Raw genomic sequence first — 23,661 nt, 5'->3', positions numbered from 1 at the left:
CTATACAAATATTTTAAAGAAAAACATTAACACTAATTAATGTTACAAATATTACATTAGTAAAAATCTGGGACATTTATATGGTCACTCCTAAAAAGGTTATGTAATTATCACGTCGTTTTAGCCCATAGACGCCATATGCGTGACTTAGGGGCACCATGAATCATTTGTTTATTATCTATGGTATGCTAAACTGTCAACTATTCTTCTGGGCAAAATTTTGTGTTTTAAATTTGCATATTCTATACCCGGAATATCTAAAGGTTATAAAAAAAATGCTATAAAGATTCAAAAAGATTTATTGCACAATGAACACGTACGTAATTCTATAAGTGAAATAAATTTTAAACATATTTACGCCAAGCGTATAATTTTCATATAATTACAAAAGTTCTACGTAATTCAATTACAATTAAAAGAAAATATTAAGCTAATAATTGATTTTTAAATTTAATGTCATCAGTTTGTCTACAAACGTTGCATTGAATAATTATTAAAAAATATAAAAATCTTAATTAGATTTTAATTCAAATAAATTACTGTTTTACACGTACAAGCGCTAGTGTCCTATTGAATAGTGACAACTTATAAAATAATTTGTGGACGAACGAAGCACATTCAACATATAACAATGTGTTCATATAAATTGACAAACGAATGAGAACGTATTACTTAATTTTCATAAATAGTTATAATACATAATAATAAATTAAGCTTACATTAAGTCGATACAGTGTGCATTCAAAATCTGAAACAAAACAAATGTATTTATGATAAAAATGTGTTAACGCCATCTATATTTTGAAGTTTATAATTAGCTTCTTCATTGAAATCTAAGTAATTTATACACACATTAACAGATGGCGTTGATGAATAAAATGTTAAAAATATTGAATAAATATGATACACTACTGTTTTAATTTATTAATACTTAACTATAATGAATTTTTTTTGTTAAAAACATTAAAATTGGGATATTATATTCGCCAGACAGAGATAATATTAGAAAACGCCTAACTAATTTACTCTTATAACGTGGTAAGGATGTGAACCCGGAAACAAAATGATAGTCTACTTTTACAGTTAATTGTTTAAAAATTATTACAACTGATCATAAATCAGGCAATGGATATTTAACACCTAAAATGACGATAATGATGAAAAATCATTTCATAATTTATTTGAAATATATGATAAGTGTGGTAAGTAATTAGTATCTTTTATTACTAAAACTTACTGTATGAATTATGTCTTTTACAAGCCTCCGCCGCTCCTTTCGACTGTAATTTTCTTTTTCAGCGCCTCCTTCTCATGATGTTCTTCCTCCATTTCCGCCATGCGAGCGAACCGTGAGTACGCCACGTGACCGGATTTAATGGCCGACATCATCTGATTGCACAGATAAAAAAATGAACGAATTAATTTTAACACTGAATAAAATCTTTCTATTGGACATATTTACAAACTGTTTTAAAATGCAAAGAAGTTAAATATAATCACATATTATGTTATACAAGTCTATTGAAATTATTATGAAAACTGTCATTGCATATCCGGATGTATATTTAACAAAAGTTAAATGTTGTCTCAATATGGAAATCGCTTTTGTATGGAAAAATATAAGGATACTTATGACATATAGTGTTACCGAAACCACTGTACCGCCGGTAGCGTTGACATCGAATTGCCCGAACGGCGTGGCAGATACTCTCTAAAATCTAGTGTTCGATACTGCGGTTTTGGTAGCACTGTAGGAAGATGTATAAGCACCTGCATATGTTAAACAGGCGACATACACCTGCATACGTAGAGACTCAGAAAATAGATATTTCTTAATTTATCTATTAATAATGTTGCATTCATAAGATCTTAACTTATAATCACTTTAAGTAAATATATATTTAATTAAAGTGATTTTGAGAACGTATTTCATAATACTATATGTCAGGAGGAACGGAAAGTAATGTCGTCGCCATATTGACCAGAAAAACAGATTGTTTTTTACCGCTCTCGCATTTACAATTTGTATACTAGTTGGCAAAAGGTTGTTGATAAAGATATATTGTTGATTGGAAATAAAAATTTGTTACAAATATAGTCATGTGAATTTAACTGAAAAAAGCGACATTACTTTCCGGTCCCCCTAATAAAAACCGTAAATATTGTAAATTAGTAAAAACATCAAGCGTTAAATGTAATAAGGCGCAATTGACAAACAATTATTTGATTTAATGAGCATTGGAGAAGCATACGCAAATTCGTGGCGATAAATTGAAAGTCAGAATGTAAACATGAAGTCTATTTATATAAATGAATGAATGTAGATAGTGCGCAAATGAATAATGCTTGCAGTTTATTATACAAATTATTTTTTTACTTACCGCTTCGAAATGTTTTTATATAACCCTTTTGGTAAGACTACTTACAAATTATTTTTATAATTAATTATGCACTTTAAATTAGGCAATTGAAAATTTATACGCCGAGGCTTTGAGGTTTTAATTTTTTTTTCTTTTTGGATGTCCACCACAATGTGACGTGATGTTGTTGGAATACGTTGAATACAGGCCATTTTTAACCGGATCCTATTAAAAATCTAAGGGGGAGACCATGTCCAGCATTGGACATCATGTAGCATCTTAATGAACGCTTATAACACATGCAATTTAAACGTACATAAAACATGCACTATAATATCATCAATAGCACTGGTTGAAAAACGTCAAATATGGGCATATTAAAAAAAATGCATTACAAATGAGGTTTGTTTGTAAGAAACACGTTATCATAGATATGAACCTGCAGATATTCGTCCAGTTCGACCTGACCATTCATGTTAGTGTCGATCTCTCGTAATATTTCGTGCAACTGCTCTCCGGTGACATCCTCGCCGTAGTTCTGTGGACATAGGCTATCCTCAACAAACAAAGCAATGGATGTGTGACTGACGTATGTTTTGCATATGATGAACCCATCCCTACTTTGTGGTATTACATTGCGTTGTGATTCTATAGAATCGTCTTGCCGTGTTTTGGAATTTTTTAGGGGATTTTTTTCAATATACAAATCAGAACAATTCGCCGCGACAAGAATGGTTTGAGGTGGAAGGGAACAGATGAAGACTAACCTCTTTTAAGGTCGGCTTGGGCGGTTACGTTCTAATATTTGAACAGATTGAGAAGCTGGAGACTACTTAGATCACCTTAACGGATGCTCCATGGACTGAACAGCCTCAAGGGCTCCAGCGAGGGGAACCTGACCATGTGATGTGTGCGTTAGATGCTTTTTTTGGACGGGTAAAATGACGACGGTTTATTGATATATTAAAAATGTGTTTTTCAATAAAAGTTAACTTTTTTAAGATAATTTAGTTACCATATTTATTTTTAAAATTAAATAAAAGTATGTATGTGAATAGTACGTTTAAAAAAATATTTTTGAAAATGTATAATTTTGACGTAATATCACTGATGGTCACGGTTTTATTTTACTGATATTTATAATTTAGTTTTCGAAGGTTGCAAAGCCATGAAGACGTATAAGTTAAACTTCATTTTAGTAACAAAACTCGTGGGCAGCATCAAGAGTCCTGACCCAGGCTTTTACGGTTACATCCGTTACATTTTTTACAATATTTGGAGTACCAGGATGCTCCAAAGAGTGACCACGCATTAGGGCTCCCAAACGGGTACCTCGATTTGGGCTGACATTCAATACGTGGTTAGCATTTTGATTCAACGGTCCTATTGTCGGACATCTATAAAATGAGTATTTATCAGTGGCTTGATGTAACACATACATTGGTAAAATAAATAAATAAATAATTATTATTTTAGTCGCGTATTTATCTTCACTTCACTTCTTTCGACAGTCCATGTGACTGCCAATTTTTTTAATTTCAACAAGTTTTACCAAAATTCCAAAACAGGCAATGCGACATTTCCAGTTCCCTCTAACCCAACATTGAATACAAGTACACGTAGCAGCATGAAATGGCCTCCGCTACCCGCTGGACTTCTACCTGAAGATAATCTTGCAGTTCCAGTTGTCCGTGATATGTGGCGTCTATTTCAGATAGTAGCGAACTTATTTCGGCGTCTGTCGGTTTTACACCCATACTCTATAACATTATTTTTTATAAATAACTGAAATAAATTGATTAATACATACATAAATATTATTTACATTTATTCAACATTGGAACTTTTAACAGGATTCTTTTTATCTTGAACTTTATTTTAATATTTTTTTATATTTTTAACTCTAATTCGCAAGATGTTATAGTTGTGAAGAAGCAGGAAGAAACGCTAACATATCTATCAAAAAAAATTTACAAAATGTTTTATATAGTAGGATTTACATAATGACATCATTGTCAAGAATTCTTGTCTTTTAAATATTCGTTTACTGAATCATATGCCTTCTCCATCAATTTAATTTTAATATGCGTTTTCCATTTTTTAGTACAATAAAGTTTTGTGGAATTGTAATAAAAATGTGATTGAATTAAGTGATTTTAGGCAGTCAAAAATTTTGGAAATACACAATGTACGATCGACAGAAGAGTTGGCTCGTGCCGCTACTACTTTACTACCAGATTAAGAGACCGCAGAGCTCTTAGTTCGCTTAGGCCTCTCCATACAAAGACCTAGCGCCAGAACCCTTGAGAGGGGAAATCGACTTGGGTTGTTACTCAGAAAACGTTAAGTATTCCAACTTAAGGGCGCCCCGGAATGCGGGAACTCAACTTGGTTGGTATTGCTTGAAAAGAACTGACGGAAGAAACTCTAGAAATATTACACTTATCTATGATAGTTGAGTGTTGTCCTCCCCTATCTATTATGCTGACCTCTTTGGTCGCTTGGACAAACGCTTCATGAAATAACTTGACGCCAGGTCTCCCGAGAGAGTACCTGTCTGAATCAGTGACTGCTTTGGGATTTGAGTTTGCCCGAGAAGTTCTAACATCGGCTCAATAAATTGCTATAGTCGGATTATTTTAATTTTCGATGAAATATTTACTGACAATTTACTATGTAAACAAAGATCTGTACAATTAGAAACAAACAGACGCAATACCTTGAGACTTCTTCTAATATCGTTGATAGAGACGAAGCCCTTCCTGTCCTTGTCGATGATCTGGAAGCGTTTGATGTAGGTCTGGATCTCTTCCTTGCTGAGGTTGATTGGTATCTTGTCGCGGCTGGCGCGGTTCACCATTTGACCCATCTCGTTTGCGAGGAATTCGCCAGCTACTTTAATTTGACGCTGCAATCATAATAATATCATTAATACCGATTCTGTGTAGAATAGGAGGTAATTATTAGTCGAACTCATTAGTAGTACAGCGCCATCTAGGTGAGTATCATTGCAACAACTGTTTTGACGCCAAGTGCTTTTTTTGTATGCGAAGTACAGGTAAATATTGACGTACTGACGGAAAAGACCTCATATTCCTCATCTCATCACGCCCATCGTAATACCTTCCATAATGATCCCGTTTCAATTCATTCAATTCACTTCGACCACAATTTCTCTGGAAAATTCCCAAGGCTTTTAACTTACCCCCCCACGCACCTTATGTTAATGCACCGTATGTTAACTAAGCATAAAGATTTTCTAGAACAATTTTCTTCTAGAATTTCCCGCGACCTTGACATGTCGTTGGCTCACTAGTGGGGAGCCTACCCACTAGTTTTGCAATACACGTTTGTGACGTCACAGCATTTCATGGCAATTACATTTTTCTCAGCGTCGCTCCACTTGAGTTCCTCGGCCATGATGTCTACGATGGTGGGCAGCGCCTCCACGGCCGCCTGCACGTTGAGGAAGGCCAACCGCAGACGGCGTGCGATCATATCCACCGCCGTGCACGCATATTCACGCACGCCGTACCTACGAATATACATTGCTACGTGAGGTCAAAACTTTTAGTAATTACATGTAGTTATGGCTATAGAAGGCGATGGATCTAGAGCTTTCAATAGTTTCTGTTAAAAATTGATGCCTATGTCCAATAGTGGACGTTCCGCAGCTGCAACGATGATGATGTTAACAATTTAGAATCATCAAAAGACTCTGAACAATAGTTTTTTTTTTTAATTATTTGAATTAATTTATTAATTAGTCATCGTGTGAAATCATAATGCCAAAATAGCATTATTTTTTTTTTATAAATTGGTATAAATATAAGAAAAAAGTATATTTAAAGACTTGCTCACGCGAGGAAGTTATCGCTTGGGGTTATCTCTTTCTTGGTCACGTTAAGTAATGACAACAGTATCTGCCATTTATATTTCTACATTAAGACAACAATTACTTGCCTGAACTCTTCCTACTTGTATTTAAATAAACTTCTTCTTACTTCTAAGTAAACTTCCTATTTGTATTTAAGTAAGTAACTTGTAGTACCTAATTGTATTTCTCCACGTTTACAGGGCATAAAAAAGTTATAGATATATACGTATATGATTTAAAGATTGTTGTCAACAAATGAGATATATATTTTTAGAACAATACCCACAGTTGCGAGGCGCATAAGTTATAGTCTTGTTGCAATTCAGCTGTTGCTAAGTCTGTCACAACAAGATAATTATTAATGCAGCCGATAAAATATGCAAGGTTCAAGTAGCAGCTACAACAATCACAATAAATAAGAGTAGTAACCCCAGAAATATTTTTTAAAAAGCGTGACGTAAGCACTGCTGACGTCACTAAATTCATTTCATTGATTACTCGCCATGTTGAACTGTTAAAACTTCCGGAGTAATTACATAATAATTTTAGCTTTTTTTTCATGATAAATTACTAGAATTTTTTTCGAATTTTTCGCTACAAATTAATAGCGAATTATTAATTAATCACAATATGATTAATTAATAATTCGCTGTATTGTACATCAATTAACAACCATATGCTTTGCTGAAATATACATAGGCTTATATCACAATACCTAATTTCGGCGTCTATGTATGGGAATTCAGGGTGGACTTTCTTGCCAATAATTGGCCATCTTTTGCCCGTCATGGACGCCATCTTGGCGACCGCGAATGCTCTGTCACCGTATGACTTCGCCAAATGTTGTGCAACCTAAAAATTAGTAAAATATTAACATTAATATCACAAAATATACATGACTTCTAAAATTTATAACATAACTACTATTCTAAATAAATGTTTTTATCAGTTTGTGTTATAAAACCAGGATAATTTCATTAAGATTTATCCCTCTTCAAGTATATCTGATCACAATTTTTTTTTGCGTAATATATTTAATATTGATGATCGATACAATTCGTTTTCGATATATTTTAAAGGCAACGTTCTATAAAATAAATACAATTAATTAAAAATCTAAATATGACATTGCGTCTGTCAAATTTTTTTTTGAATTTCGAACATAAATTTCTTACCTCCATTTCTAATCCGAAATCTTGCACCAATCTAATATACATAGTAGGAGTCCATCCATGAGCTCCCTCGATTAGGAATCCGTCAGTCTGGCATTCTTTGTACAGGGGTTTCAATTTCGCACCTGCAATTTTAATTTTATATATATCATCACATATAGAAAACATTATTAAAAACATTTAACAACGTATTTATTACTATAAATATATATATAGCATTCTTTCCTAATTTATTTAGCTGACCACAGATCACCATTTGGTGATAATATCTGTGGTATCTCTGGCTAACTGTCAAGTTTCTGGAACGGAGACCCAAAAGGTGGACGTATGACCTCGTTAAAGTAGTCGGAATAGATGAAGGCAGCTTCCGACCGGTCCTATTGACGTCTACGAGAGAGGCCTATGCCCAGCAGTGGATGTCGTACAGCTGAAGTCATGATAATTGTTTAAACCGTGATTAACCTAAATCTCTTAACTACATAAGGACTTTTCAAGACTAAGGACATTACATCTATTATACAAGATAATTAGTTATAGTTGCAAAGACTAAAGAATGAATATATAGTAGCAAAGTAGCAAAAAGTTTCTACATCTATTTTCTATCATCCCGTATAAAATGATCACTTTTACAGTCTACAGGATTCCGAGCAGGCTAATAACATCTGGCAGTACAAAGTCTGCAAGGATAGATATAAAGCAATAATTAATTTTAATATGTAGTAATTCGAATTTTGAAAAATCTTTTTCATATTATAGTATCATTACGTTGTTTATTATTTCTAAATACAGTGATTTTTGGATTTGGCGTACCATATATTGATTGACAGCAAATGATCTATATATTCACCCTTTAAAAGCTTTCACACCTAAAACCAACGTATTATCACATCTGGAACCAATACTATTACATTCCAGACGGTTCTAAAATTGTTCTTTTTTTTTAAATATTTATTTAAAACAGCATTTACTCTCAATGGCAGTGTCGATGGTCTCTGCCGCCATAGCGCGGTAAGTGGTCCACTTGCCACCGGCGATGGTGACCAGCCCGGCGGGAGACACGTGGACGATGTGGTTACGTGCCAGCGACTGCGTATCCGGCTTGTTGGGGTCAGACACCAGCGGTCGGATGCCCGACCACGCCGATAAGACATCACCGCGGCGCACTGTCCAATATAAATTGATCCCGTTAAACATGAACTTTCATTTGAGACAAATTAATTGTGTTTGGTTAAATTCAGATTTTTTTTTTAAAAAAGTTGGTTAGTGATTGAGGTGATATTTTTGGTCAAAAATATTTAGCGTAAATTAGTATCTTTTACATCCAAACATCTGAAAGATTTTTGAACACCAATCGGCACTGGATCTCTTTATTTCAACCGATTTAGTTTTACTTTTGATATTTTTACATACACAGGAAGAAGCAGGATAAGATACATTTGCTGAAGGTTGGGGTGTGGAGTCATTTAATGTGACAAGAATGTCTAAGAAGTAAGTAATGGCGGTCACCCTAAGGATGCTTTAATGCTGATCATAAATATCAGAATATTCAATAAAGCCTTAAAAACTATCTATTCCTTAATTCTTTATTATTATTAAAAAAAAAACCTTAATTTTTATATTATTAGCCATTACTTTTATTGCATAACATGGTGAGAAAATGAAGAAAGTGAAACGTCAGGTGACGTATTTTAGAAACTGCCCCTAAGTATTTTTTTTTATAACAAAAATGTGATTACCTTCAACGTCAGGGTTAAGATAGTTCTTGACCTCAGTAAGGATGAAGAGGATCTCGTCTTCTGTGGGTTTAGGGTTGTGCGTGACCTTGCACGGGAGGTCCGTAGTGCCAGCGATAGTGCCCTTCAGCCACGGCAGGAAGAAGATCACGCGCCCGTCTGATGTTGCGGGGTCCAATAGACCCATGTGCTCTGGACTGTTAATATAAAAGTACAAATCAATCTAGTAAATATTTTATCCTAACCTTATAAAAAAATAATCAAACACTATAATATTTACTAAGCGTAAAACTCGTTGAGACATAAAGAAGATTCTTATTGAGGAAAAAAAAGAACATTTGCATATTTTGCTAGTCAAATTTAATTTAATTTAACAATCTTTATTGTCCACGTCATAAAAAAATATACGTATTTGCATAATAATAAAGAATAAGAACAATGGACTATATTTTATTACAATATGAACTGAAAAACCCGTTTCCAGCTATATATACAACTGATTTTTGTGTGTGTGAAGGGGGGGGGGGGGGTCAGAATGGTAATGGTAATACCCACGAAACTAATTCAGTGACCATGAAAGACGATGACATCATGAAAATCACAGGAAAATAACCGATTATTATATTTGTTATGAAATATGTGATATAGCTTAATAAATTTATAAATAAACATTAAAAAGCGTATTAATTAAACTTTAAGTACATGTTTTAGGTTAAGTCATAAAAAGTAGTGCAACACTTCGAGAAGGTTCCTCATTTATTACTGTAAGCATTTGATGTTTTTTTAATTATGTTTATTTTTTATACTATAGTGATAATTTTGATATACCTTTTATTTATATAAATATATTACATTCGAGTGAAACAGGCTGATGACAGAATCTTAAAATTAACTTAAATATTCGTAAAACTAAATGCTATGTCTTAGTTCTAATTACAATCACCTGTAATATCCAGGAAGCACAATATGAACACCTGATGATGGACAGCAGATCTCCTTGACCGAGTCATCGTCCATTTTCCTGATGGTGTCCGTGAATGGACCGGTCGCGTTGATGATGCATTTAGCTTTTAAATCCCATTCCTTGCCAGTCATTTCGTCCTGGTACAAATTATATTAGTTTAATAAGGTATAGACTAACATAAGAAAAGGAAATTTTTACAATTTTTTTATGAATATCTCAATACTTCGATATCCGAATATTCGATATTCTAGAAATAAATCCGTACAGAACATTTCCTTTGCAAAGTTGGACAATAGTCTATATTTATGCTTATAAATAGCCACTATTAGCAATAGAAACAGATAAGCGTTTGAGAACTGCCAGCAGTTTAATAAAACAGGAGAAGAAGAAACATGCATTTTTTTTCTTCTTATTATTGTTATTTTTTAAATACAGAGCATTATAGAGAAAACGCTTTTACAGCAGCAACGAAAAAAAAGGATCGATCGAGCTAACGTGACCAATTCATTTCGGACCTTAATTACATGTTTTATACTTTATTCTAAGTGGCATAAAGTTCATTTTCATGTTATTAGTCTAGTAACTAAGAGATTTTATTTAACCCTTAAATGCACGACTTTTATTTTTACTTTTAAAAAAGATAAATATCTTGCAGATAGGTACACTACAATGCAGAGAAAAATATTTTTATACATGTTTAATATTCTTATACTTATTTTTTTTTCAAAACCTTATGTTGCAGCTATACAACACTGCATTTACTGCTACTTATACCGTTTAAGTGGTATGTTGTAGATTTGCATCACTATGCATTTAAGGGTTAATAATTAACTTAAATTAATTACTACTCTTTTTAAATTCTTGCTATGTCTGAAATTATCTTTATCTCTATTTATTACGGCCGACGTTACCGTCGTGTGTGTAAGATCGAATAGAATTCACGTAAGCTAGGTTTATTGTAACAAAACAATATTAAACGTACTCTTAGTCGCGCGCCGCTGAGTTTGCCCGCCGTCTTGTGCAGTTTGGTGACACTGACGTGGTTGGCGATGGTGGCGCCGTGGCGCGCCGCTGTCAGCGCTATCGCCAGGTTCATACGCGCGTCGTCTTGCTGACCTGCAACACCAATAACTCAGTTTAAAAAGAAAATAATCTCATAAGAAATCTTCCGAAGACTTTAACAAGGTCCGACCTTTGAAAGCTCTATTTGTGCAAAGAACAGTGAATTGGGAAAAAAGGCTTCGTGTATTTACCATCATAATAAACAATGCCTCCACACAGGTTATCTGATTTCAACATGGGGAACAATTCGAGCGTGTTTTTCTTCGACAGATAGTACGAACTCTTCACGTTTCTGTCGCCCGCGACTAGATCGTACATTTTTATTCCGAACCAATAGTAAGGAACTTGCCACCATCTACAACAAAAAGCGAAATTTTACATTAACGTTTTTTTATTATAAAAGTCTCATAATTCTTAAAAAAATTGAAATCTACAGAAGAGGCTTATGCCCTGCAGTGGACACTCCATGGCTAAAATGAAGATCATTATAAGGACATTTTTTGCAAAAATTATTGGTCTGGCGGTACAGTGTGTCGGTACAGTTAGTACATAAATAAAAATAATTGACAAAAATAAATTTACAACATTTTATTAGGTTGGGGAAATAGTTCCTTTGCAATTTATAAAAAAAAATCTAATGTTTTTTCCAATGTTTATATACGTTTGACTAGAGTATGTAGGTGTTATTTTGTTCAATGATTTTTCGCTTTGTATGTAGTGATATAATGCTGATCCTGTAGAAATTTCAGGATCTCTGATAGAAAAGTTAATAAGTAGCTATAGCAGTCCTCTCTTGACAACCTGACATAGCCTAGAAAATTCTGTGGGGGCCGTAACAGGTGGTACTGTAAAGATGTGACTAAAGATGTGTGTGGTCTAGCGTTATAAAAAAAACACCTCTTCTGTTGAATGAATTCGGGCAGTTTTTTGTTAACTTCTTACTATAAGCCATTAATTCTTGGTAATATAGATCAGAACCTTTGATTTTAATATTTTCGAACCATTATACTGCTTACTTGTAAACGGGTAGCAAAATAGGTAACGGACGTGTCAGATGGGGTGCTACTTCGAGCATGTTCGCACGCTCGTGTAAAGCCTCCTTCACCATCTTGTACTGGTCGTAGTCGAGCTGCATGATAGCTTTTTGAAGATAACGAACGCCACCGTGGATCAGTTTTGTACTACGGCTGGATGTGCCGCTCGCGAAGTCGTCCGCTTCAACCAACGCTGTTCGGAGGCCTAGAAATAAACATGTCATCATCATTATTTCACTCACAGGAGGTTCTTTAAATATTTACCAAGTATTTTGTTCTATAGGTATACAGAAAGGTGATGATTAAGTATTCCGTCAAGTGCCATTATCATTTATGATTTCTTAAGTGACACATATTTAAAGTGATCCGTGGTGAATCATAATCTTAACAACGAATATAAAGCCCATTAAAAAAATTACTACAGACCTAAGTACAAAAAGAGATATATAAAGGTAAATTTGAGATTATCTTTATTAGTCAAAATAAATATTTTGTTTTTACTTCTTTGGTAACTCCTCCAAAATCTAAAGTTTCAGCGGCTGTCGGACCTATGCGCTATGTGGTCTTTAAGACCTTATAAGACCACGTAACACGTACGAAAATACACATAAAAAAGCGTGAGTATATTCATATTATTATGAAAATATATATACTTTTTGAAAGCCTCCTCAACCTTACGTGTGTAATTTCGGAAAAACTATTCTTAGCTGACCTCTTCTCCGTAAAATGAATATTCCTACCAAATTTCAAGTCCTCAAGCTTTATGGTTCCAGAGATACTATGATGAGTCAGTACATAAGTGGAAATCTCATACATATTTATTTATATATGTATAGACATGTTAACATTACGTTATATAAACGTAACATAATGTGTAAATGTAATAAGAAATGAGGGTATATTTATTTTATTTATGTAACATAAATTTATGATCAAATACAATTTAGACCATTAAACACTGATTGGTAGGTACGTTTTAATTTATTGTTAAGGAAAAATTTTAAATCATAATGAATTTAAGAAAATCTTTTTAATTATCCAGCGCCAGATTCGTGACCTGAAAGCGATAGACGGTGTACAATATGAAAAATTGCAGTAAACCGAGTGCACTTCTTGAAAGCGCTTAAAAACGCAATTGCTTTTAAAATTACTAGGTCACTATTGTTTCGTAAGCCGCTCTATTAAAAAAAAGCATCAAAAAATGAAAACGTCGACATTTTTTTAAAAAAAGTTATTAAAACGATCTATTATTGTTTATTTGAAATTAAAAAATTGGTGTAGTAAATGAAAGTTTTGTTGACCGATTTCTTAAAATGAACGCTCCCTAACCAAATTACAGGTACCAACTGATATATAATTGAATAAAACTTACAAACTTTATTGTTAATATGTATAAATTGTAGCTGTAAAAATTATAAAACGCTGTCGTGCCTCGCAGCTGGGAGAAGAAAGATCCGTATCAAATAGCGGCAACCCTCTCCCAACTGTCTGCGCTTAGTAAAAGCGATAAAAAAATATTGTAAAAAAACAATACCGATACAAATTAGAATTAATAAAAAAAAAAACTGTGCACTTTTTAAAAATATCACCAATTTGGCTATTATTTCCAGTCAATTATTAATTGTCGTTTCAGTCTATAGAAGACTACTGCAAGCTAAAGACCTCCCTCAAAGATATCTATGGGGGGATATACCATAATCGTCAACCTTGGCAGGCGAGTAGGCGACCGCAAAAACTTTTCCGTGAACAGTGACAATCTTATGTAATAAATGCAGAAAGAGTTAATTATATAATATTGAATCCCGGGAAACGAACCCGCGACCTACAATCTTAAGTCTGTCTTCTACCGCCTAGTTGCCAATGACCATTTATTAGCAAAAAAACTTTTTTGATACCGATTTTATATAAAAAGAAACCTTTGTGGATTTAAACGATATACTGTTAAATGTGTTGCAATGCGTAACACGTTTTCCTTTTTATATTGGAAATCGACAGGCCTATCTTTTGACACATTTCGTGTTAACTTAAAAATAAAATGAAGCGTATTTCAGAGTAATCACTTTATTACAACATTGTCTTAGTTTTATTGCTTTCTATTACATAATAAAGCATTTCTAATGCTTCATTTTGTATTTAACTATTGGATCTGGATTTACTTATGATTGTAGTTACAATTGAAGGTATAGTCATACATAGATATCTATGTATCTATTAAATATTCTATTATAATGAATTAAAACAGCGTTCATATAAACTTAATACCTAGTGTGATAACATAAGGTTCGAATTTCATTCGTCTAACAACTTCTCTAATAAGTTCGAAACAAAACACACATGATTTTTCAATATTTTCGAACCAAGAATGTCTTTTTTTGTTGCTGATTAAATCTGTTTTTCGTTGACATTAAAATCTCTACAAAGGTTGCTCATAGTAAGATAGGAACGAAGCTTAAAGGGTAACATTAATAGAAATGAGTTTTAAAATGAAGATAGATACCTCGAGTGGTAGCATCCAGGGCGCAGCCCGCACCGGTGGCTCCGCCCCCAATGATAAGCACGTCGTACGTATGGCCGGCCTGCAACATGTTCACTTGCTCGGTTCGCGACGGCAGAGGTCGCTTCTTGCGTTCCGATCGCGCCGATACCGTTCCCGCTTTGTACCATTCCTGAAATTAAAAACAAACACATTTTTTTTCCTTTTTGAAAATTGTGGCAGACAAAAGTGGCCACCATAACTATATTCAGGTTTTTTTTAATTTATGTTAAATATACGCGTCTGGAATAAAATTACAATAAGGGTCATTTTAGGTCTTTACAACCGATTTATATTAGAGTCCACTCTGCGAATTCTACCAATTTTGAAGTTGATCGATATCTCCAAAATTCTATTTTTAAATTGAGAAAAAAGCATGTCTACTTTATCATGTTTGACATAATTTTTCGTAATATATTCACATATTCCAATTACAACTGATACGATTTAATTTAAAACGTACCAACATAAGAAAAAAAATATCGTTAAAAATCCTCATCTCAATACAACGTGAAGGCAATTTGTATCGTAACATTGTCATTATAAGAAGCAATTATGCCGAGAGAGGGTGCCCTTTGAGACACCCTCGGGGTAGGTAGGCAACGTTCAAAGGGCACGGAAAGGGTACAGGGGTTGCTGGTGCGACGTACTCACCCTTTTGTCAATATTCTGTTTTCAATCTCGACACGAGAACAGAAAAATTATATTCAAATTTTGTTGAACTGGTAATTTAACCTTACGTAGACATCGAATCTTTTAGCTTTAAATAATGTTTTCATTTCAAAACATTTCAAATTTAATTTTAACGTAGGCATAATCTTCTTTTAGCTTTAAATAATATTTTTATTTCAAAATGTAGTGATAAGTAAATTTTCTTGTAGTTACAAACATAGTTTTTATTTTATTATTATATTCTAATTTTAAGTTTAGAGTTTATTTAATTTTAATTCTTTTGAGTTGTACTTCATCGACAGTATTTGTAATTAAAAAAGTGAGATAATTAACGGACCTTAATGCGGCTCGACTTTAAATTTAAATTTAAATATTTTATGTCCAGCAGTGGTGAAATGAAGGCTCTGGTTTCTGTTTAATGCCGTCGCGGTTAGTCTGATGAGGCTGTTACAGCTGCTTTCGTCACAGGGTTCTAAAATTAAATTTCTCCTGCTACAAGCTACAAGTGCGTCACTTGGGTGTTATGTGACGCGTCTGTGTGATTCGGGTACACGTCATTCAGCACCCCCCGAGTTTTGTCGAGGGGAACAGTCCTCGCTTCGTAGGTATTGCCGTCGTTGCATTACTTTCATAGCTCTAGATGTTGAAATTTTCTTGAATCTCTACTTACTGGTAGCACTCTAACATGAATGTGTCTAGAATCTAAAGGTGTTAGTGTCTTATTAAAAGACGTTTGTAACACTTTATCAATTTATTTAACACACGAACAAATTTTTATTAGCGCTTGAGTGCGAGCAAAAAGGACGTGCATTCGTCGTGGGACTCTGGGGCGCAATGTGCTCTGCGACCGAGTGAAAGCGGGCAATAGAACAAAGGCGCAAAAGGAATAAAAGAAACAAAAGAAACAAAAGTAACAAAAGGTCTGCGCCCGCGTCACCGGTGCGTGCATGTGCTCGCTGCACTAATTCGGCACACTAAGTTCGCCCGTCGGCTACGCTCGCCCACAAAATCTTACACCTATTATTCATTCAGACATCACGTCAGTGTATATACGACTCCCACAAATCCGACACAACGACAACAAAAGTTACAACATGTAACTTTTGTTGTCGTTCTCCCTGGTTTTGGGAGACGTCGCTTGATGATCTTCAGTGTATCAGGCAAAATGTTGAAACAATAACAAGCGAGAGCTACCAAGAAGGAAAGTTATAGCAGGCTGACTTACTGCTGGTGAATCGTCCGCGGCGATGGCCCAGGCAGCCATGACAGCGCCGGCTGCACCAGCCGCTCCGCCCAACAGCAACCTCCGACGAGACATCTGCAAACAATCATCAATCTCTATAACTCTCATTACAAACAACTTTATTGTTAGTTTGCGTCACAAAGAACAAATATTATAAGTTGTAAAGTCGGCCTAAGTCGAGGTTCCTGTGGCTGAATCAAGTAAACAAGGTTTAGACTAAGAGCCATCTATGATCTGCTTCCTCAAGCCCTCGTAAGCTAATAAACAACAATGTACATCAAATTTTGTAAGTATCAAAAACATTGATATCGAAATTTACAAAAAAATAGGGATATGTAATTATACTAAGCCCTTTTACAATGAAAAGCGATATTAGTATCTATATCAGTTGTAAAAATTAGTTTAAGTAATCTTTGTCGTATTTCCTTTTACATACGTGAGGAAATAAGACGTTATCTTCAATATAGATAAAAATGCGGATCCCGCTAAACCTGATTAACATAGTACTTTTTAACATATGTATCTTAAGTGAGAAAAGGACTAATATATAGCTACTTCCGCTATGTAGCAGTAGTCGTGCAATAAAGTGCACCGCCCGCCATCCCGCTGATAAATGCGCATGCGCAAACAATGCGAATTATATAACTACGACCGTTAATTAACTCAACACGTGTTTCATCCCTCTACGGGGCATCCCCAGGAGTAATGTTACACCGACCAGTGCCAAACACCGAGTGATCTCGGTGCCGCACGCCTGGAAACTTATTTATGAGTAGTGGCCTATTTTTATACACAAATTTTTATAAAATTGTATCCCGGGAATCGAACCCGCGACTTACGATCACAAGTCTCAATCCTCTACCGCGAGACTACCACTGCCCAAGAATAATTTGTGAGCCGTTGTTACATAAATGCTCATAAATCGTTTAGATTTCGATAAATAATGTTTGTAGACGGTGACTAAATGGTAACGATTGATTCAAATTACCCAAGCTTAGTTGATAGACTAAATTTCTTTTTATATCATTCATCGCTTTATTTATTATTACGCAATTATTTTTTAATGAACTACGGTTAATTTTTTAAAAAAAAAGTGACAGTTGTCAATGTTGCTGCTTATTTATATGTTGCCAGAATTGCATAATATTTTACCGAATAAATTACAATTAAAATCTAAATAATTTTATTATTTTATATTCTGTACTGAACAATTATTAATAGCTGATGAATACCCAAACTTCGTTGATGAAATAAATTCATTTTTATATCATTGTGAAAAGGTATTTGCACGCTTAAACCTCCTTCAAATAACTAATATGGAATAGGACAGAATATAAAAATCGGACTGTTATTATTAATTTCAACCAAACGCGATAGTATGCTAGTAACATTAGAAAATAAAACATTAAAATTATTTTGACCCTTTGCTTATGATATCTTTAAAAAAAAAACCACACTGGTTAAGCAATATGATGTTCAAGTTAATTTCGTTTCATATCATATGTTATCGTCGGAAATTTACTTCAATGAAAACAGATAAAAAAAGGTTTTATGTAATTTTACGTAATTTGTTCGACCGTGATAACAAAAAGTAAAGGGATTTGCCAGAATGTTCCGTCAAAGGCCATGACACCATGGAGTCTTCGCATGTCTGGCGTGTTCGTTGAATGATTGGTCTTATCAGAATTGCTATCAGTACACGCGAGTAGATAGTTATCAGTTCCTCGTCTCGCCGCCACAACGTAAAATTACGACAAACACGTGCTTATCTATACAATGCTTATACTACTATTTTTCCTGGTTTATTAAAGTTTGACAATTATATATATTTTTTTAAATTGCAATAAGAAATTTTTACTGCTATGTTTTAGTAAGACAATGTAATACACATTACACACACATTTTAAAAATTTTTTGGTCGATTTAGCGTTTTGAGTCCTAGGATAATTTTGACTTTAAGAATATTTTGTGCAAAATTTTTAGTCATATCAAAGTTGTATTAATATCTAAAATCAATTCGAATACAAAAATTCTATATTCAACACAAGATAACGTCTTTTATAGAAATAAAAATTAGTTAATAATTTTGACTATATATTTAAAACAACATATTTATTTAACGTTTTGATCATAACAGTATAATAACCAGTAGAACGATAATGTTCTTGGAACATTTTTCAATGAGAGTTTTCGGGGATATATACATTGCCTATAAAAATATTAACCAACGATACTAGTCTTAGGAATAAATATTTGATTTTTGCTGCGGAAAATCGCATTTGTTTTTGTGAACAAACAATTGTTTAAGCTTAATCAAAATGTTAGGAATTTTTTATAAATTAAGTCCAGCATTGTATTCGTAATTAGTCATTTAATGGAATTACTTATAAATTACCATAATACAAATTCAAATAAACTATACATACAAATATAAATTAATTGGAGAAATAGATTCCATAATCGGTACAAACATATTGGTCGTGTTATTTTATCTGTAGTGTCTGTGATGATATCTTTGGAATTATTATTACTTTTATGAGTCTGCTATCCAAGAACGCTAGGGTTGTCAAAAATTTAAGATTATTAAATATATTCATATGATGAGGTAAATAAAATATCGAAAGCTGAAAAGTCTAAAAATGAAATAAAAATATAAAGTCCTTCAGATTACTACAACTACATACTATTTTAAAGATCAAAAAACAATTACTATAAATGATGTCTTAAAACAGAATAGATGATAATATTGATATTTATCAAAGCTATTCAAAGTTACTAAAAAGTACGAAATGAATGGATAATGCAAATGAAAAAGAACCAATATTATATTATTTTATTTGTTATTTTAATTTTATGTCACATAAACGTGAACACACATACATATATGACTCCAATAAAATATCCATTATGGGACTATAATAAAGGAAATAAATACTGTAAGGTTATATGGCAGCCCTAAGTAAAAAGCAAAACGATTAATTATGGATACATTAGTTACACCTATGTACTATTTAACAAGAAATGGTGCATATGTATATCTTTGAATAAATTTTCCTGAACTGAACTATACAGTTGAAATAAATCTGTTTTCTAATTCCTTGGAAACACTCTTGCATTGGTTTGACATCATCATTATCATCATCATCATGGTCCCAACATGAGAAACTTTCAACCCCAACCGTTGATTACATGGGAGATGTGCCCCGCTAACTGCTACTTCGGACAAGTAATTCTTCGAGCTACCTCTGTGACCTTGGTTCTTCTGCGGATCATCTCATTTATGATTCGATCTTTCAGAGATACTTCGAGCATAACCCTCTCCATTGACCTCTGAGTGACCTTGAGCCTTTTTATAAAACTCATCGTAAGCGACCACGTCACGGATCCGAAGGTCAGTCGCTCTGACATAATATTACGTAATATATTCTCCATTATTATAAAAATTATCTAAGTTAAACTTGAGAAACACAATGCTTACCCGTTTAAGTAAAAAAAATAGTAACTGTCTCATTTCATACAATGTTACAGTCGGTACGCATAAGATATAACGTCTTATTACATTTATTAACAAACCATACTGTGCTATTTACTTGAATTACACTATGTCTTAAGACGCCACCGGATATTCATATAAACACATATAGTACACGCATTTATATGATAATGCGCAGTAATTGTTTACACAGGAATGAATGAGCTATATATATACTCTTTGAATAACAGTTATAATTTATATACATAACGTTCATCTTTTTACAATACATATCATTAAAAAGCCGTAGGATGTCCACTGCTGGACAAAGGCCTCACCATAGATTTCCTAAAAGATCGTTGGGATGCGACCGACATCCAGCGATTTTCAATGACATTAACGAGGTCTTGTACTTAAATAGATATATTTTTTGATAATTGTTCCTTTTTTAAATATTCTATTTCGATTTTGCTTTACTAGCTGAATATAATTATTATAAAATCAAGGAAAGGAAAACGATGATACTTTATAATTAGTGGTAAATATAGGTAAAAACATTCTAATAATACAGAACGGATAAGTCAATGACCGCTGCGGCCTTACGATTAAAGTAAGGTTTTGGAGTGGAAACGTCCACATACACGAGCTTTTTCTTGTCATCGGAAGACGCTGAATACAGGTCGATTCCAACTGGTACTATTGGAAAACTATGGGAAGGCTTATATCTAAAGCTAGTAAAGTAAGCAGTGGACATTCCACCGCTGATATGATGATCATGGTGTCTGCATATCGATCTGCAAAACCTTGAATTCATCCAATTCCATATCTATATTAAAACACGTGTGGATCTTGGTTAGGTTTTCTTGAATCATTCAGTCTAATCTGATAACTAGATAACAATTAGAATTATGATTCATAATAACGTAGATTAAATAAAACAATTGCGTATATTTTACATGATCTCTTATTATCTAGTTTTTTTATTGCAAATCTATTAACTGTAATAACTGTCGTATGATATTTTTATAATGTGGTTGTAAAATATTTTTCAAATGTTTGAATTCTTTTCAGTCGATAGACGCCCACTGCTGGACTTAAGACTCCTGCAAAAATGTCGTCGGTCCACTTAGCAGTTAGAGAACCCACGTGGTCGCCGCTCGAAAGTTATTCGGGAATTGGTTGCATGAGTGATGAATGCCACCCGCTACTACTTCGGACGAATAATTTTTGGAGGTACATCGTTGGCTTTGGTTCTGTTGCGGATCTTCTCGTTTCTGATTTGATCACACAACAAAACTCCGAGCGTAACAATCTCCTTCGCTCTTTGGATGTCCTTGAGCCTCTTATAAGGCCCACCGTCAGCGACCACGCCTCGGATCCGTAAGTTATCATCAGCAACACACTCAACAAAGACCTTCGTCTTCAGGCATTGGAGTATAATGGCAAGTAATCTCTTTCTCGAATGTTCGATTTAGTTTAGAAAAATTTTTTATTTCTTATGACTTTTCATTCCAAATTCTTGTATTTATTTATACTCATATTTTTTGTTGTTTATAGTGTTTCGTTTCTCAATTTTTTTATATGAATACGTTAAATAAATACATATTTTTAAACTAAATAATGATTAGATTCTTTGTACTATATAAACTGTATCAAACTATTTTTTTACATAGTACTGTTACACTTTACGTTACTGTGTTGCACTGTGTGTTTCTTTGTAATTGGTTGTTATGCAACATGTACTGGTTTAGTACACGTATGTTTGACATTATTATTATCAAATTCAAACAAATATAAACAGACCTTATTAAAAAAATAAATAAATTATATTCAAAGTCATTCTTTAATGACTTTACTAAATAGGAACGCACGTCAATTAGATATACGGTATTATTATATTAGAGAAGTTATATATTGATGGATGGTTTAATCATTTCCATAACGCAATTTACAAACTGTCGTTTTTTTTTTAAATATACTTCGTCATCGTTCGTAGTCGTTTCAGTCTATACAGGCCTATACTATAAGGCAGACCTTCCCCAGAGATATATATTGAAGGATATACCAATCCCCACGCAGTGTGGTGTTATGTTACTCAGAGGACTCTGCTGCCATTGCCATTTCATTTGCCCATTCTCTGGAAACTTTTTCATGATCAGTGGTAGTCTTATATAAATAATGCACAAAGTGTGAATTATATAAGGTTATATCTCGAGAATCGAACCCGTGACATGCGATCGCAAGTTACAGTTCTCTAATACTGGGCTACCATTGTTCAACTTTAATACACTTATGTTGTATAAAGAATAAAAGTTATTTTAAGCAAGTGTGCAGTTTAAGTTAGACTACAAAAACTGTGGACTCATTTGTTTACAAGATTTTAGTAGTAACAGTGACTAAGAGTCATTATTTCCTCGGGAGCCTCAGTACGGGCCTTTACATAATACACTGAATTGATTAAAATTCAAAAACTTACATAACAGTATAATACTAAAAACAGTCCAAGAATACGACAGATGTCTTTTATATCGCACATAATAATCTATACTTTGTACGTTGCATTTGGTCGGGAGCCAGAAGAGTACACACACTTTTTATATCTAACCTTGACCTGATCCATTGGACAATTGAAAGAGCTTTCTCGATATTTAAAATACATTATATATAATAATAATTGATATCTAAAATAAATTCATCATTCATTGTCCTTTCAGCCGTACGACGTCCACTATTAAACATAAACTTCTCTCATATATTTCGTCGATCTCAAAAAATTATCTATCCCACGCGCTTGCTGGTAAGACCCCGGGTCTTCACTCCAGTACCTTAAGGCTCTATTGCCACTGCCCCTTCAACTTGTCAATTTATGTTATGTCTATTACTTTTATCTTACTTAATTATGTCGCAATAATAAACAACGTTTACAAAAACAATTTTCTATTTCGTGTACTACAAGATTTTAAATATAGAACACAATTGTTTTTTTTTATTTATTTAAACCCTAATACGTTTTTTTCACTATGTGGTTTGAAATTAAAATGTTATGTTATGGTATTTTATGCAATGTCCATATTTTCTCTCCATTAGAACCTTTATAATTTCTTAAGGAAATGTCTTCTAACGTGATTTTTTTTTTATTTTTTTGTATAGATGATGTTTATAATTGGCGTAGACTATCTGTTATATTTTTATGTTTTGTTATTTACGAATCTGTCAATTGTGAAGGACGTTTGAATAAATAAATAACGTGAAAATAAAATTGGCCATATTGGTCGAATCGAAATAAATTTATTTTATTGTAACAGTCTCCACGTTAGACTTATGTCGTATTTTTACCTCTGGCAACATTATAAATAGTATTTACGTTATATAATATATTCTTACGTTGAAGCTTCTATATAAATATTTTCAATCACAGAGAGTGGTTGGCTTTAATTATATAAGACAACGTTGCAATATTTTACGAATAGTAACGATTTTTATGACATGCTTGAGTCCGAACTAAAGCTGTAATCATTATGTAGGGTGATTGGTTATAT

The 23,661-nt window shown here is 33.4% G+C and overlaps 1 protein-coding gene across 1 annotated transcript in view; it reads right to left on the bottom strand.

The window, feature by feature from the left end:
- Window positions 1-283: 283 nt before the first annotated feature.
- Window positions 284-23,661, bottom strand: part of Gpo1 (glycerophosphate oxidase 1) — a 33,061-nt gene continuing 9,683 nt past the window's right edge. Inside the window, exons 2-16 of the mRNA XM_068764701.1 lie at window positions 16,633-16,725; window positions 14,700-14,868; window positions 12,185-12,407; window positions 11,360-11,523; window positions 11,089-11,222; window positions 10,086-10,243; window positions 9,146-9,339; window positions 8,378-8,572; window positions 7,413-7,534; window positions 6,953-7,089; window positions 5,742-5,895; window positions 5,080-5,268; window positions 2,800-2,898; window positions 1,238-1,389; window positions 284-748 (exon numbers count right to left, since the gene is read on the bottom strand). Of these exons, the coding sequence (XP_068620802.1) occupies window positions 1,255-1,389; window positions 2,800-2,898; window positions 5,080-5,268; window positions 5,742-5,895; window positions 6,953-7,089; window positions 7,413-7,534; window positions 8,378-8,572; window positions 9,146-9,339; window positions 10,086-10,243; window positions 11,089-11,222; window positions 11,360-11,523; window positions 12,185-12,407; window positions 14,700-14,868; window positions 16,633-16,725 (2,166 nt within the window). The 3' untranslated portion in view covers window positions 284-748; window positions 1,238-1,254. The remainder of the gene's footprint in view (window positions 749-1,237; window positions 1,390-2,799; window positions 2,899-5,079; window positions 5,269-5,741; window positions 5,896-6,952; window positions 7,090-7,412; window positions 7,535-8,377; window positions 8,573-9,145; window positions 9,340-10,085; window positions 10,244-11,088; window positions 11,223-11,359; window positions 11,524-12,184; window positions 12,408-14,699; window positions 14,869-16,632; window positions 16,726-23,661) is intronic.

This window comes from Battus philenor, unplaced genomic scaffold, assembly GCF_028537555.1.
Source record: "Battus philenor isolate CCGP_79_NKW_IND1 unplaced genomic scaffold, ilBatPhil1.0.hap1 SCAF_2, whole genome shotgun sequence".
NCBI classification, from domain to species: Eukaryota; Metazoa; Arthropoda; class Insecta; order Lepidoptera; family Papilionidae; genus Battus; species Battus philenor.
This window is presented reverse-complemented; position numbering and strand designations above follow the sequence as displayed.